Here is a 17,652-nt window from a genome sequence, read left to right as displayed (position 1 = left end):
TTACGTACGCTGATAAATGTACTACGGCCTAATACATTTTGTAGGTGTTATCCTTCACTGAGCCCTGCCCTCCTTATGTCAGGAGAACACATGATATTTTTTCCTCTTTTATTTAGCTTCTAATCTCCATGTTCTGTGAAGGTGAATGAATAAAATTATTACAAAAAAGAAGAGTGGCTGAGAAATGTACTTAAATGCATTCACTTCCCACACCTCATCTAGAAATGAAATCTCAAAGAAGGGAAGGGATGTGCAGGAAAGGCACAACTCCCATAATACATATAGGCTGTCAAAGAGAGCATCATTAGATAAACAGTACCAAAGCATACTGTAATGCATTTCTCATTTTGGAGGTCAGATTGGTTACACAGGCCCCATGGCAAAGCAGTGACAGGGCCATGGAGCTGCTCTGCCCAAACCTCCCCCCAGAGAGAGATCACCCTAAAATCTCTCCCTTCATCTCCTACTTCCCACTAGCTAAAAGTTGGCTGCTATTTCTTTCTGTCTAGTGAGTGAACTACTGAATTGCCATGGTCAGCATCTAGAACTAGCAAGCTCTTCTTTGCTTGCACCTGAGCTCTCCTTAGTCTACGTAAGATGTAAAGCATACCAGTATTTCCCAGCAAGGCAAGAATGTTTATTTTAGCTTTTAGGAAGTACCCCAGTCCTTGAGATCTAATGACTTGTTCTTTGCTAATGAAGATTTGTTGGTGCTTTTTTCAGCTCATCCAATATATATTTCTAGGCAATGTAATTATGGAGCAAATGTTAGTGTGATATGTGTCTAAATCATATTGTTGTTCTGCAGAAGCCTTTATCCCCACTGCTTTCTATAAAACCCTTTCAGAGAGACACTCACCTTGTCTGACAGCTAGTGTTGTCGTGTAGACCAAGAACAGAAGGATATAATTGAGGAAGCTCTGAAAAACAGGTGTGTTGGCATGGAAGTCTTCTGACAGATACTTGCTTGTGAGACCAATGCCACAGATAAGGAGGGAGAGTACCTGGCCAAGTGCCACAGACAGTAAGAGATCCCTGAAAGGAATGAGAATAACAGACATTAGACACTCAGCCTCCTCAGTAAGGAGGAAATGCTCATCCTCCTCCAGGAATCATGTTCAGCATTTCTGGGACATGGAAGAAACATGATGCTTCAGTCAACGAGGGGATCTGCTGGATATAGCCGACATAACATTTCCATTATTCCCACTCTTATCATGAGCATAAACATTGTGCCAACATAGTAGCTTTTATTCACATGTTAAACAACAGCAGATGGCACGTCCCTACATTGCATTTAATTTTGCATTTCACATTTCACAAAGGATAAATGATAGCTTAAATCAACCAAAACACTGTACTGCATCCTTTGAGCATCCTCCTTAAAAGAAAGACCCCAGGTTATCATTCAGACACAGTGGGAAACACAGCGCTTTCAGGACTTAGCAGCCAAAGAGAAAAAGAAGACAAAGGATCATGTTTCATCATCAAGATGAATATACATTTCATCATTTAAACTATTCTTTCCATCTCCTATGGATAAATATATTTATATTTTGTTTCACCTTTCCAACTGCTTACTTTCTCTTCTGCTTGATGGGAACAGGAGATTCCAATTTTCCCCTTTCTGTCTCCTTCTGGTTGATAGAAATACACTTTCTGGTTAGGATTTTTGCTTTAATCTGTTTTCCTTATTTTTCATCTCCAGTATCTTCTGCATTCTCCTATTACAACTCCATTCTCTTCCCCTCTCAAACAGTTTCTTCATTTGTGCATGTTCTCTGTCTTCCTATAATTTTCTCTTTACTTCAGAAATCTGTATCTGAAAGACTTTTTTGCTCCAAATACCTCCATCTCTTTTACTCTTCTTGTAGAGTTTATCATCTAACCACACAGCCCAGCTGAGTCCAAACAATCCTCCTTTTCCAAATTCTGGCACAGGATCTCCTATGCCCACAACACAGGAATATCTGTATTTTTTAAATTACCCTTAAGAGTTTTCCTAGGTCCCCCATGTGTCAGCACTCTCATGCTGACCAAGCCTGCCCTACAGCTACACCTTCCCATGCAGAAGAGCAAAATGCAAAAAGCGTTGGTCTGGTAGAGAAGCAAGCAAAAACAATGCCAGGGAGAGCAAAAGGGCATCCAAAGGGGACATCTAGTCTGAGCCCTGCCCACTGCTACTGCTGCAGAAAAGAGGGGCTGAGCTCCCTGGGGAAGACATGGAGGAGAGGAGCATGTTCTGCAATGTCTCATTTGAGCCTGGAATGAGGAAAGGGAACTAGGCACTCCTAAGGGAGTAGAGGAAGGAGGGCAGCACCCTGCTCAGCTCTAACAGTATTTCATGTGTGTTCTCTGCCAGACAGTTAAAAAAATATTGCTTCAAGGCTGCTTTGCTTTCCCTGACAGATTTCCCTGACCTCAGCTCTGAGTGTTTGGCAGTGATGAGCATCTGTGCTCCCACAACTTGGTAAACTCAAGTGTCAAGCTCGTTTCCCTTTTTCTCATAAACAATCCTCCCACTAATGTGTCGTGGCGTCAGTCATGGCATGATTTAACCAAAGAGACACTGGAATGCTTTTCCAGGAGGCTGGGTAGTCATACTCAACTAACATACCTCGCTGACAAACAGCCTGACACACAGAGTAAAGAACAAACTTTATCCTGCTAAACCCTGTGTTTTGATGGGAGACTGCTGGATAAGTAGCAAGTAGGACTCTACTACTGCTACCTCTGCTTTCACATTACCCACTCTACTGTGAAACACAACCAAGGGAAACAAACACACTCGACAGAGGTGACATCCAAGACCCTGATGCAGATGCTGCCCACACTATTGATCCTCAGTTCCTGCTGCTACCTGCTCTGCTGTTGACATGGAATAAGAAATTTGAATAGCGACTGCAATTTAAATCCACGTATTAATCTTGCACCCTTGTTTACAGTTCTTCATTTAGCTGGATATTGTTTCCTACATCCTTCTGTAATTAAGTTTCATGCAGGGTTGTCCTCTTGCCTACTGCCATTTCTATAGCTGTATTTCATTAGTAAATTACATGTTTGCAAATCCGCTGCCTGCTTTCCATGAAATGCAGGTGTGTCCCTGTATTTTGGCTGTGCCTGTGAGTGAAAGTTGTATTACATTCACTGGGGGACTGCACCTGCTCCGAAGAGAAGAATCTTGGATCCTGCTTAGATTTACATAAAGCTAAACACACCCTCTCTCAGGAAAGGATTCTCACAATAACATATTTCTGTCTCCCTAGGGCTGTTAGCTTTTGGGAACACTAATCAGCACATTTTTTTTGATTAATGGGAAGTTTGATGAGATCTTACAAAAGGCATATTTTTTAGCTCAGCTCTGTATATTCAGGTGTGACACCAGGACTAACCAGTGTCTACTGGCATTTGTATTAAAAATCCAACCAACAAAACCTGAAAAACACCAGGTAAATTTCAAAGATGTATTTGATAGCTGTGGTGAATGTTTTGATTCTCTCATTGCTATTTTGCTATTTATAAAACAACCATATTTTTTCATAGTTGGTTCTTTGCCAAGTCATTCGACCACATCTACAAGTGGCAGTTTTCCTAAAGAGAAAGGTCTTTAAGGATCTTTCAAGGTCTACAGCATATATACACACACACACATACAGCCTGCCCTCAGCTTCTGGATTTTACATTTCACAAACTTATAAACAAGAAGGTAATTCAAATTTTATGGTTGTATTCCTGAAAAGTCATTGAGAATACATTTCTATGTCTTCTGTCAATTTCAAAATGTGTCCAAAAATCCACTTGCTATCGTATTATTGAAGTCATCGAGGAACACAAAGGGTAATTGGAGTTCAGTTCATGGACAAAGAATCAAGGCTGTGAACCTGAACACCTCCTAGTCTGTAAGCAAAGGTTGAATCCATGTAATCTCTGTAATTTGAAAGCGCTTTTGAGTAAAAATTGTCTTTTAGAAAAAAGCTGAATTCAAAAACTGCAGAAAACCACTTTGTGGGAGTCCAAGTGCAAGTAGTACCATCAATATCACTATCTTTCAAAACACTGACTACATAAATGATACTGAGTACATACTCACTGCGTGTCTCTGATTTTTGCACACATATGGTATTTCTAATTATGTAAGAAAACTCATTCTGAAATCAAGCTGTTTTGCTTCTCTTCCAGTCAGGACTTAGTTAAACATTTCACAGTTGATGGATGACACAGAAAGATACAAATCTTTTATTCTTATTTCATCAGTGCAAAGAGTAGCATGTTAGATGTTTAAGCAGAACTAATTCAAGTGCCCATTAAATGCTCAGACTTGATGTAGTTTACAAAATTTAACTGTTCATGCCCACATTAAACTCTCCTGCCACACCTAGTAATATGCCCATTACAGACACAAATGACAAGCAGTGGAACAGAAGATTTTGTGTCCTCCCCTTCTCTCACCACTGTAGGCTCTGACACATTAATCATTATCATGGAAAACAGTAAGAAAATAAAAAGTAAGTAAGAGAAGGCAAATCACAAGATCAATAAAATGCTCGTTTTTGTCTTGGCTGAATGGAAGAGAACAACTCATCTCCCTCCAAACAGAAAAGTAGAAACAAATCTGAAATTGTTTAAATTGGTGACAATGTCAGCAGCAATATAGAAAAATATAATTTTTTATAAACCTAATAACCAATGTAAGATACCTGAATTTTACAAAACATGCTGGTAACATTGACTGTATTTAATTTTTTTTCCTGCAAACAATAATCTAATAATACAAGAGTTTTAGTGCCTGAGTCTTTAATACCTGGATAAGAATAATAACATTCTTTTTTTAAGAAGAAGCAGCAAGTAAACACTGAAAAGAAGATTTCAATAGCTGTGGAAAAGCTACTGTTTCCTTTAGACAAAGTAAAAAGACACGAACTCAGTGCTGTCATCTCTGGAACTCTTAAGTATCTTCCTCGAAAATCATAATACTGTTGAAATATGCAACATGGCTCCTATCTGCAACGCTTTCTGTGTTGCTTTTCATGTGCTCCACCACTCAGAGACTGGCACAAAGGATGATTTCTTCCCTAAGCCTTTGGTCTATCGTGCTGGCTTCAGTAGCACATTCATTCACTGAGGAAGCAACATTCATTCATATCTTGAAGAAAGGCTGTGTAGTTTGATGGCCTTCAAACAGTACACCAAAAAGAGAGTCTCACTACAAAAAGCTTTATAAAAGTGAGGGTTTCTGCCTTTCAGGATCCAATTTCTCTTTAGTTGAGTGCTATTCTATTTCTCTACTTGTATTCTATTTAAATCAAAACAAAGCAATTCTTCAAAAATCCCATTTTTCCCTCAGCAACACCAACAGTACTTTCTCAAACCAAGTTAAAACAGGGAAATATCTTCAGCTTGTAGTTAAACTTTGATCTCATAAACGCATAGAATCATTGAATCATTTAGCCTGGAAAAGGTCATTTTGTCCAACTATTAACCTAGGATCAGACTGGTATTTTTAAGTGAGAAGTAGGTCAGAATTACTCCTAAATCTCCAGGTGTCATGTTGCTAAGTAGGTTTTTCACAGCATACTAACAGAATTTTTAAAAGACTTCTTTTTTGTCTCTTTAGAAGTGGAGCCAGAAGACAAAGCTTCATCTTGATGTTGGGAGCCATTTAATTCTGTTTAAATGTCTGGGCCGGTAGCTGCTGTGCATGCTTTTTACTTGTTCCTTCATGCTTATGGAAATTTCTGTCACTTGAGTGTCTCCTTTATCAGCCATGACAAAGCCAAACTTCTGAAGGCAGACATTCTCATATCAAAGACCTCTGGAGCTAGTGCTTGGTTCCTTGCACATACATGCTGGTGCAATAAAGTGTCCTAAACAGCTATCTGCAGCTTATCCTGCAATTATTTTACAAGAAGTTAAAATATTTAGCTCTGAATACTACTTCATTCCCATATCCTCCCCAGAACATAGAGACACTCTTCACAACACAAAATCAAGGCAGTGCAACTTTGAGAAGGAGCTACACAATCACAGCTGCTGTATGCTGCAGAAACAGTGACGTGCAGAGGGTGCCCAAGTGATTTTAACATTCAGGCCTATTTAATTGACACTAAATCCTGTTTTAAAGCACTCTCTATGTCAGTTTAATTTAACTGCTTTCCCTCCTCTCTTTTGCACTTTATTTGGTATCTTTCCACTGGTAACTCCCCACTGCATCAGTTTTAGAGTATCTCAGATGGTAAAGAACAGAGGCTACCACTACTTTTAATCTCTAGCATGAGGTGTGTTAATCCTTCAGCACGCCACCGGCTCCAGCAGACAAGAGATTGGCAGTCTGTTTCCTGAGCCAAAATTTCACTAGAGGCACACATCTGTAAAGGCTGCTTTACAGCACTGTTAGAAAGGGCCTGCAGGCAGGATCCTGCTTTCTCCAGGGTGGTAATGACTGCAACACGGAGTTACCACTCCAAATGTTCCAAGTGTGTATTTAAAAAATAAAAAAGCAGATACGCTTCATTCAGAGACTGACGACTGCTATGCCATAGTGAAGTTGATGATGTCTGTCACAGCACTGTGATTCTGCCAAGCTTCTTCACTTGAGTGCATTTTACTGTGTTTCTATAAAAGCGTGAGGAGAAATAAAACAAGGTCTTAAAAACTTCACATTGATTCAAAGCGAGCTGAAGTTATGCCCCTGTATCCTGCAGAAATCCAGTCAAGTTTATTTAAATGCTTACAGGTGGATGTGGAATCTTATTTTGAAATTCTACTTATCTGGTAGAAATGTTGATGCATATTACCACAGAAAACACAGGAAAAGGACATGCCAAAATCACAAATACTAACTGCCATCACCAGCATGGAATGTGACTGTTTCCACTGCAGCTGAGTTCCTAAATTCCCACACCACCCCCCACTTGAATAGCTGCTTAATGAGGACACGGACATTACTTCCATATTTTGTGGTTCACACTTAACACCGACACAGGCAGCTTGTGAAAGAATAAATTAACAAGATTTGTTCTGGACAATCAACTGAGCTCTCTCTGAAAGCTAAAGCTGCAGATTTTCTAATAGCTTTGAAGCACATGAAGTCTCCTATTAGTCCTGCACTGCTCTGAAATTGATTGCATCTAGAGAACAAGATTCTACACTAATTTTGCATGGAAACTTATCTTTTCTTATTTTCCCCTTATTCTGACATGCCTGTTACGCAGGGGAGAAATTCTACAAGTTGGCACATGCAACCCTTCCCTCCTCTCTGCCCCTCTCAATAAAGTAAGGATTGCAGCAAGTATCTTCAGTTAATGCATCAAAGCTGCTGCACACTGCTTTAGAGCAATTTACAGAAGCGGTCCCAATCCTCTATAGCTAAATGTTCACAGCACTAACAGCAACCACATCACCCAACACATACACTGACAATAACATCATGGGCTGATGTGCCATGGTATTCTATTGGTCAACTACTCCCACAGTCTACATTCCCTGCAATCATTCTAGATGACATCTCAAAAAAATACAGTGGGTTTGTGGGTCTCAATAAAAGGCACTTTAATATTTCTGGTAAGGAAGAACAAACGGATGTAAAATATTTTCAGAATATAGGTATCAAGCCACTGCTGAACAGTGAAATACCAAAGTCTGGATCCCAACTAAAGCCACACACTGCATTAAAATACAAACAACACTAATATCAACCAACAAATCAGAGAGAGAAAGCCATGCAACACCAAGCCTATCCATCACTTAATTCCTACCAAGTCATTATTTTCAAATCTTTATTGCATTTATTTGTACAGGCTTTGTACTAGATCTCATCACAAAGGGTGGGTTTTCCACACAGAGAGTTGCAGACTACCTCAAGCTCCCACTGAGGCTCGAAAGAAATTCTCTGTGCCATAAGGTGGGGGTAGAAAGAGAGCTCTGCACATCCTTGTTCTCATCGCCCTCTCTTGCCACCTCCCCAGCAACTTGTCGCTTGCTCTGCAGCTCTGGATCAAGCTCCACAGCTTCCTTCCCCAGCAGGGCCCAGCACCTCATTGCAGCATCCAAGGGACAGCCCTGAGGGGCAGCAGAGGGACAGACAGACCTGGACAGACAGACAGCACTTCCCCTAAAGCTGAAGAAGCCCCAGCAGCCACTGCCTTGGCTGGAAGGACACCCTGGGCATGGGGAGAGCTGCTCAAGTTTCTTATCCCTTACTTTTTGGCTCTCCTAGTTGCCTTGAGGTTTTTCTATTCAAGACATTAAGGTTCTCATTTGTATTCAGATACGACCAGGCTTGATTTTAAGAGCCTTTTGGGGATATCACTTAAAATCAATGTGTAGGTACAGCTGCCTCAAAGCTGTGGCAGACTCAGGCTCTGCTGCTTTTCAGTGGTAGCTTGAGGGACCAGCCCAGATTGTTGACTTTGGATGAAAACAAAGCAGAATCACATTCAGCAAGCCTTGGGAGTCTCTGAAGCAGTTTCTTAAGATGAGCTTTTACCTAATAAATTTCCCAATTCTTGTATATTGCCAGTTACAGCAATTCTTGAAAATGGGTTTAACTTACCATACACTTATAACCCCAACTTCACACACATACACACAAACATGCTCATAGTTATTGTTTTACAACACTTTAGTAACTGAAAATTTTAAGACTATTCTTACACAGATAAAACATATCCCTGCACTTAATAGTTAACTATATGCTGTTGAGACACCTGCTGCACCGACTAAGTGCAAAGAAAGCACTCCTTCTTTAATTATTATTGTTGAATAACATATATATTTAAAGATAGCAAAGGAAAGTGTGGTGGCAAAACTTCCATGCTTGATGCAGCCCAGTGTTAAATCCTTACAAGCAAATTGGAGGCATGGGGTGTGTGTGTGTGTTGGTGCCATTTGCTTATAGTCATCTTCATCCTACCAGTGAGCTAACAAAGAAAATAAAACATGCTTATCCTAAAAACACACCTAGGTTTTCAAAAAGCCATCTGCCCTCAAATCAGTAATTTCCTGGTTCCTTTTTAGGTAAAAATCACCAGACTTGGAGCCCTAGAGGCTTTTACTCTTTAAGAATGATGGTGTCTCCATATACAGTTCTTGACAACTTCTCAGCTTATACTAGATAGACTGAAAATATTTCAATCTTTGTGATGAAATCAAAAATATAATTATAGATGACCATGAGATAAAAGAATTGTATTTCAGGTTATTTTGGTCAAATAAATTGACTGAAGCTATCTGCAGTCCATAAATTTTTATAAATTTCACTGTCTAGCCAAGTATAACTAGAGAAATTAAGGTATATAAATAAATGAATATGTAAATATTTTATCTAGATTGGAATAATAAATGACAGAATTAACTTTCCATACAAGAGCTTACAAAACTAGTTACAAACACCAACTGCTGAATATGGTACTTTTGAAAGACTAACTTCTTCAATCATTATCCAAAAATTAATTCAAAAGTGATATTTCCAGTCTTAGAAATAGAGTAAGAGTCTCAATTATGTATTAAGAGTGAGTTGTAATTTTTCAAGCTAGAAAACTATGTGACAACCACTGAAAATACCACATTTTTGCCAATGAAATCTAGGCAGTCATTGGGCTGCTGATCAGTTATTTTTATCATTCAAGAATAAAGCACACAAACAGATGTGGTTTTGAGATAGATATTTATCTTTACTCTCTTCCAAATGCACCAGTCTGAGCTTTCAGATGCTGAAAGTAATGAGGAGGTGGAAGGACTGATGGCTCTCTGTTTCTTGTAGAAAAGAAATTCACTGTCAAATTGCATTAGCTCATCTCACTTGCAGTGGTTTCTACGCCTAAGGCTCAGGACATTATAAATACAGTGACGAATATCTTTGGATGATATGAGAAAGAGTCATAAAGTTTCAGTTCAGTTAAGATCATCATCAGCTCCCAGTCTTCTCAGAGGAGCTGAAAGCCTACAGTAATAGACCTGGATGATTCCCAGCATCAAGAAAAATAGCTCACCAGTGCCCAAAGTAGTACAACATCACTTCTTACTGCTCTCTTGCCATTACTGTACAGTGCTAATACAGTTTAAACTGATGGGGGTTTATGGACTCTTACAGCTATTGAGAGACAGTTGATAAAGGAGGAGATGAAAAGCATTACAGCTCCCGCAATACCCCTGCCACTGATAAGCCAATCTTGATTGAACGGGCTGATGGAAAACAAGTTCATATGGCTCAAGATTCCTCAAGTGATAGATGCTACTGTGACTTAATTCAGTGTTGTCAGAAACACAGAAGTATGGGCTTGGAGTTCCTAGAAAACAGTATGTATGTGAGTCAGGATGATGGATGATTTCAGATTCTTCCTGATGCTCCCGAAAGTGGAAAAATTTGTTTCTGAATTTCTGTCCCCGTAAAATTCATAACTCCAAGCATATGCAAATGTGTGTACTGACTGTTCATCTACAATTAGGCAACTACTAAAATTATTGCTTACTTGTAAAACTGGAGGTCAAAAAACCACAAGTGTTAATATTGGAAATGCAAAAACGCATTTATGAATATCATGGCTTGCTTTTGGAGAACAAAAGCTACTAATTTAATTATTACATGAGGTAGAACTTTTTTCCTTTTTTTAATATCAGTGCCTTTGCAAAATAAATAACAATGATTTTTCATTCTAGAGAGCACTTAATATCTATTATAAATATTTAATTTTAAAATCAAATTTATCTGCCTGGATTATGCAAAATCTTTTTCTTGGATAAAACTAAGTATATTTAAAACTTCAGAACAAAACAGTTACTTTTTTTTCCCCTGCAACTATTGAAAATTGTTCCAGAATTCAAAAAACCGTGCTTCTGTGGGCGACATTTTCTCCCCAAGTAGGCATATGCAATTCCCATAAGTTTACATTGTTTTTACAGTGAGCTTCTACTCCATAATCTATATGCTTGAAGCATGTAAAAGAAACCTTAAAAAAATGTCCTTAAATTGGCCCCTGAATATTGGCCTCTTGATTGCACCCCTGCTACAGAAAGACAAAGGATGCTCACATTAGCATTTCATCAAGGACAGCACAAAGCCATTGCACACTTTTCCAAATCTCCATCTGCTTCAAAGGAGAGATGCTTGTGTGCCTGTGGCTCATTCTAACTTCAGCTCTTTAAGGCTCTGACCTTCTTTTGCTTTTTCCCATGTGTGGGTTGTATTGCTGCTACCTCATTTTGTAGCCCCTCAAGCAGGAGTAATGCTCAAAGTTGCTTGCTCATGGATATTATGACAAACACAAGGACATGAAAGTTTTATGCTTTTTTTTCCCCAACAGTTCTTTAATGCATGGAGGCCAGAATTTCCCCCTTTGTGTGAGTGACTTTCTCTATCCTATCCTTGCCTGTGAAGCTTGCATACTGAGTTTCAGGGTGGCACAACTTCATTATGGAAAGAATGAAAACACCCTCAATAGATCTACCTCTAATCTGGTGGTTGATACACCACAGGAGGCAGAATATGTGAGTGCAAGTCCTCAGAACAAGACCCCTGAAGCCACTTGGGCAAACAATTTAAGAGTTTGGTTGCTTTACTGAGCTGGGTGTCACCTTATGGAACAGAAGTTTGTGCTCTGGCTCTAGAGAAATTGCAGAGGCACAGCTGGAAAGTGGATTCCTGGTTGGGGTAACTAGCCCAGGGCTCCAGTAATGATGGGTTTCACCAGGCAACACCCTTCCTGGCCCAGCTGGACCAATTGTGAGTGCCCCACTTGCAGGACTTGAAAGGGGTTGAGTTTTCTTTGTCTGCTCCTGGTCCTTTCTGAAAGCAAGGTCCCTCTAAAGCATTTTGAGGTGGGTGCCCAGAACTGATTCAGCAATAACCCAGGGGTGCACTCACAGGTCCTCTCTGCCTTCCTACTTCTAAGATGCAGAAGTGTCTTGCAGGACAGGAAGCACTTGGTGAAAGGGGGCACAACAGAGAGGTGGAGTGCAAGTACTCCTCTTTTTCCTTCCTTTTGCTGTTTGTTCAGTACTCAGCAGTGATAAAATCATTACTCAGCCAAAACTACACAAGAGGTCCAAAGTTCTGCAGCTGTATTCTTCTGCATTCTGGTTACAATTCAAAAAGAAAAAAGCCATCTTAAGTGGAAATCACAACTGGTGAAAATTCAACTCCTGCTAAATGAAAAGTCCAACAACACTAAGTTCTTCATTTTTAGGAACGAGTGTGGTGGTTCTGGTTTACTGCTCTAGCCTTAGGCTCCAGTATAAATCTGTCCCTTCCTGTCTTCCCTTCAATTCAGTGAAACAGCACAACTGCCTCTGTCAACACTGTCAATTTACTACAGACCTGGCACACAATGATGGGGCAGGCTCAGCTGAAAAAACATAAGGCCACTAAACTAATTTCTCCTGTTTCATTAGAATTCAGAACTGCAAGGTGTCTGGAATAAATAAAAATAAACAAACTGTAAGTGCTCTGGGAAGTCGCCACCTGCAGATTTTGAGAGCCAAGACAGAGAAATTCCTGGCTTACAGGAACCTGCTGCAGTGCTGAATTTATGACCGAAGTCACTGATGACCTAAAGAAGGAGAGTGATGAATCATTTAAATGAAAATGAAAACTGTGAAAAAATGGGAGCTGTAAAGTCCTCTTGAAGGAAATAAACCAAGTGACATTTGCCAGAGCATTGCTCCCTGCCTTCCAGGTCGCTTTATTGCAATTTCTTCACAATAGTAGCATCTAAATTTCAGATATGCACAAAAAAGAAAAGAAAACTCAATAATGTCAAAGATTTTCTGAGTGGGTACAATTTTGCCTTGCCAGCACTGAACTGTAGAGTCATGCAAAGGCAATGAGCAGGTTGTAACCAGGCCACTGAGGGTGTCCTCAGTGTGTGCAGCTGATGTGCCATCTCCTTCCCATACACAGGGCAATAGCATGCCAAAACATACCCTGACCCAGGAGAACCAGAGGACCCAGAGGACCTTTTGCCTCCCAGCCGTATACAAGTGTGGTCACAACCTTCAGCTGGCAGGTTTATTTTATTTCCCCGCCCAGCGTGATTCACATCTGTGCTTGAGGCACAGAGAGCAGGGGGTCAATCAGACAGTTGAACAGTGTGAGGAAAAAATCAGGGATGAAATCATATTCTGTGTAAGCATGACATTTGTGACACTTTCCTTTAAAGCTTTAGACTGCTACTGCTACAAAAACACATGCATAAACCGATCATTAGCATTAAAAAGATTAGGAAGAATTTCCATGTTATTCAATAGCATTTGCTCTGCAGAAATCACCCTTCTGAAAGGCATCTGAGTAGTTATAACTGAAGGACAAAATCCCAGTCATAGCTCTCCGTTTCCTTGCCTTTTGGAATTGAAGTTAGCCATTAAATCGGATTTCACTGTAATGGTATGCATTATGTTTCCCACTGATGGCTTTTTATTCTTCCTAGCAAGAAATAAGACAAGTTGACAAAAGCCAGAGTGAAAAACTCTCATAGCTGCATGCGTGAATCAAGTGACACACCCACCATGTACAGTGCACAGCTGGGCTAAGTGCTTATGTTCATGTGGGCCATCCTGCAACATGACTGCAGATATCTCACATGTTGCTTTTGAGCAACATGCACTGCTTAATTTATGTGTGAAAGGGACTATCTGACAAGGGCCATGCAGGGCTGAAAAGTATCTAAATACCTCAGAGATGTAACATACTATCTTTTATTTTACTGCTTTCATTTACTTGTGGAATAAACCAAAATTTCACTCAGTCTGAATTAAATTAGTTTGTGTAAGTAAAATGCTCTTGTTTGTAAAGCCCAGTTTGAGCACGTGGATCATCCATGGTTATACCTGAGTCAAGCAGTGCAACAGCCCATGACAGGGCTTGCTGGAGTGAGGACTTTGGAGTGAGCTTTCCTAAGGCCACTGACCTCAGCCCTGTTTCCTCCATGAAAATTGTGCTGCAGGTCTAACATCCCAGTGGCCTGCCCAAGTGGGAACAGGGAAATCCAGACAAGACTGAAAAGCTGGTGATACTTGTGAAATACCGTACCATGATTTACCAAACATGATCTCATTCTGCTTCTTCCAGTTCTGTCTGAAAGGAATAAGATGTCTTTACAAAGAGACTGTGTGAATCTGCTTGTAGATAGGGCTGGGTACTTATAGAGAATAACAGAAGAAACTATTAGTTCTGGAAAATGTTACTAATCAACACGGACTGTTGCTCAGCCAAGGCCATGTTAAATCTCTGAACCTAGAGAAAAAGAACAAAGACTTACTAGAATTATGAATAGCTTCTTTCTTTTTTTCATTTAAAAGAGGGGGGCATATTAGAGGGGAGCACAGAGTAGGCAATTCGGGAAGTCTTTGCCTTCCGAGTACCTCACCCAAAGGGGAAAAGGAACAGGGTGATGGGGCTGGGAACGTAGGATGAAACCAGGGCTGTGTCACCCAACAATTTCAGAGATCTCATGACCTCTCCCTTTTTTCAAGTAAAGTTACAGGAGTCTTCTGTCTCCTTTTTGACATAAACTCTGGCATTGTGGATTATTTTTCCTAACATGTTCTTTGTCAAGATTTATTTTCTTGGGAAGACAGATGGAAAGGACATCATAGAAAACTGTTTGCAGATGCAAAAATATCTTTACCAACCAAAACCAAATTTGGCAGGACAATGGCCCTTCAAATGTTCAAATGAAATTGATGGGGATGATTCTTCTCCTAGTGAATATTTTCCATTGCTCCATAAGTCTGATTACTAGGCCAAGTGCCTGGACAGACATCAGAGGGCCTTACAGGGAAAATTACCTGAACAAAACAGTGGCAGTCAATGAGAAAATTTTGGTATCAAATCATGCCACATTGCTACTACAGCTTCCTTACTGCATGCACAGGTGGGTAGTATATGGCCTTTCAAACAGGACAGCAATCTGAGCCCAGACACTCTTTTTTGCTCACAGTTCACACTGTTGGGAAGTATCACACTTTACCTGTGTCCACTGTGTAACTACATGAGGTACAGAATATCATCAGTATCATGTTAAGGGTATATATAAATATAGTTATTAAAAATAATTTCAAGCTTAACTAACATGATAATGAATAGGCAGGAATATTTGAGAGATATCATGGGACAAGATAAGAATGGATTAATCTTGTAATTAATTGTGTGCTTGAATTTAATTTATATGCTTTTATTATTTAGTACCTGTGTCAACCACTTAATCTGCCTGCAAATCATTTCTTTATATAATATCAATGAAACATTCTATATTGAAATTCATCGAACTATGGAAATCAGATATTAGGAAGACTCATTATATCATCAATTTATCCTCTTCTAGTTTAAAACAGTTCAGGACCTGTGGCTCCAGAAACCACTCCTTCAAGAAGAGTATTTCAGTTCAAGAAAGAGCATTCATGGCAGAATGAACAATGTCTTCTCATAGTCAGAGATCAGAATTAAAAATCCAATTTACACTGTGGAACAAACTACAACAAGACTTTGAGAAGGAAGAAATAACAACAGTAACATTAATTTTAACACAAACCTTGTAGAAAAGTCATTGATTTTACAGCCCTGTACAGATGACATTCTGAGAAAATGAAGATACCACAGATTTATGCAATAAGAGACCTACTAATTTGTCTGCACAGCCTGCTCAAAACATTTCATGCCCAAAGATGGAGATGGGACTGCTTGGGGTGTTGAGGAGCTGCTGACTGAGCACAGGGAGAGATCAAATCAATGAGAAACATCAAAGTAATCACTTGTTTAATCTTTGCTAAATTGCTTGCTTAATCTGTGGGTTAGTCTAATGAATGTTTAGGGCATTCCTGAACTACTCAGCTGGGAGGGTGCACGGCTGTATTTCAGAAGAAATGTCTGGAAATGAGAATAGTTGGAAATTGGCACTGTTGTGAGAAGGAGAAGAAATAGCTAAGGTGAGAACAACCTCCCTACAGGGTCCCTGGGGGTCATCCTGGATCTGGCTTGGATCAATTACCTACCTTTGTCTCAACCCATGAATTTTTTATCTCACTCTCTCCCCTTGAACTGCTGAAAAGGAGTGAGAGAGCAGCTTGGTGGGCACCTGTCAGCCAGACAAGGTCAATCCACCCCAGGAGTGGAGAAGATCTTGTTGCACCTCTTGTCTCACCTTAAGACACTTCTGCCCTCCTTCAGCTTGTGCCCAACACAGGAACATGGAAGCTGTAGCAGCAGCAACGATGCTGAGGCCATGCTGCCTGCTGAGCTTGTTTCATATCAGAGTCAAGCAGCTAAAAAAACCAGCAACCCTGCACCTACTGACCCTGTGGCAAATACTTGTTAGACTTTCTATTGTGTCTGATTATTTCTGCAAGGTCAGACAGATGAAGCACTTCAGTAATCCAGGATGGCTTGTGGGATGGAAACTATGGTCCTTGGTCCAGAGGTCTTACCTACCCTTGCAGTGGGGATCAGGAAATGCAGGCAGAGGTATATAACTGGGGGATTTTTTCAGCACACCTAGTCCCAGTTCCACCACAGACCTCCCATGGATATCTTCAGCTCTCTCTGCCTCAATTTAATCTCCACTGTTGTGTCTGTTCAGGTCAAAAAATCTCTGGGAAAAGACCCCTTTCTATATTAAATGAGCCTACCAGAAAGCCTTTATGTAGGAAGCAGAATAGGGGCAGAGGAGCAACACAAAAATAGTCTCCACAAGAAAACTCAGTGGAAGATGCCTTCCAGTGTTGGAGGTTTCACCCCTTCTAACTCCTTGAAGGCAAGAACTTCTTATCCTATAAAAAGTATATTGTATTGTCTCTTTGTAACTGCAATTTATTTTTTACTTGGGAAAGCTGACGCCTTACACTTTCCTCTTTTCCATTTTCAGCAAACCTTTTGTTGTGTGACACCTTTTGGTTCTTTGTAATAAAAATGCTTTCATTGCCTGGATATATTGATTTTCAGTTTCCTGAAGCTTTGTGCTTTTCTTCTACAGTTTCGCTGACACAGCTTAGGCTGAACCTCACAATCCCATTCCCTCTTGCTCCAGACTGAAGAAACAATTCTCATCAAACTGGATGAAGATCTTCAGGCATTTAAAACTTATGTCCATTCAGCTCCACCTCCTCTTTTGTCCATTCTTTTAATCTCTTCCATCCTCCTCCCACTGTTGCAGGACAGAAATTGAATACAATTTAGACTGGTTTTGTTTCAAAAGGAGAAACCTTGCTATACTTCTTCTGCAGATAACTGGCCTGTTGAGACAGGACAATGGATAATGGTTTTAAACTAAAATGGGGACATCCAGACTAAATACTGGAACAGGCTGCCAGAAAGGTGGTACCAGCTTCATCCCTGGAAACATTCAAGATCAGGCTGGATGTGGCTCTGAGCAACCTGCTCTAGTTGAAGACTGCCCAGCTCACTGCAGGTGGGTTGGACTAGGTAAAATTTAAAGGTCACTTCCAACCCAAACTGTACTATGATTCTATTTTGGGATGCAAGTACAACAGTTAAAATTGTGATCTATACACATGGGATTTTATAGGCAATTTTTTTTTTCCTCACAAATATACAGGTACTGGAGTCAGAATATAATTTGTGGAAAATTCAGTGATGGCATGTCCATCTCACTAGAGGTGAACTTGATGTTATGTCTTTATTTCTTACTTCAATCAATTGAAAAA

General features: G+C 40.0%; 1 protein-coding gene across 1 annotated transcript in view; it reads right to left on the bottom strand.

The window, feature by feature from the left end:
* Positions 1–17,652, bottom strand: part of SLC35F1 (solute carrier family 35 member F1) — a gene marked incomplete at both ends in the record, with an annotated part of 224,490 nt that overhangs the window by 91,997 nt on the left and 114,841 nt on the right. The window contains one exon of the mRNA XM_084201618.1: positions 860–1,035. Coding sequence (XP_084057744.1) covers positions 860–1,035 — 176 coding nt within the window. The remainder of the gene's footprint in view (positions 1–859; positions 1,036–17,652) is intronic.

This window comes from Fringilla coelebs, assembly GCF_963513975.1.
Source record: "Fringilla coelebs genome assembly, chromosome: 3".
Lineage (NCBI taxonomy): Eukaryota > Metazoa > Chordata > Aves > Passeriformes > Fringillidae > Fringilla > Fringilla coelebs.
The sequence above is the reverse complement of the archived record's forward strand: the minus strand, read 5'-3'. Positions and strand labels throughout refer to the sequence as shown.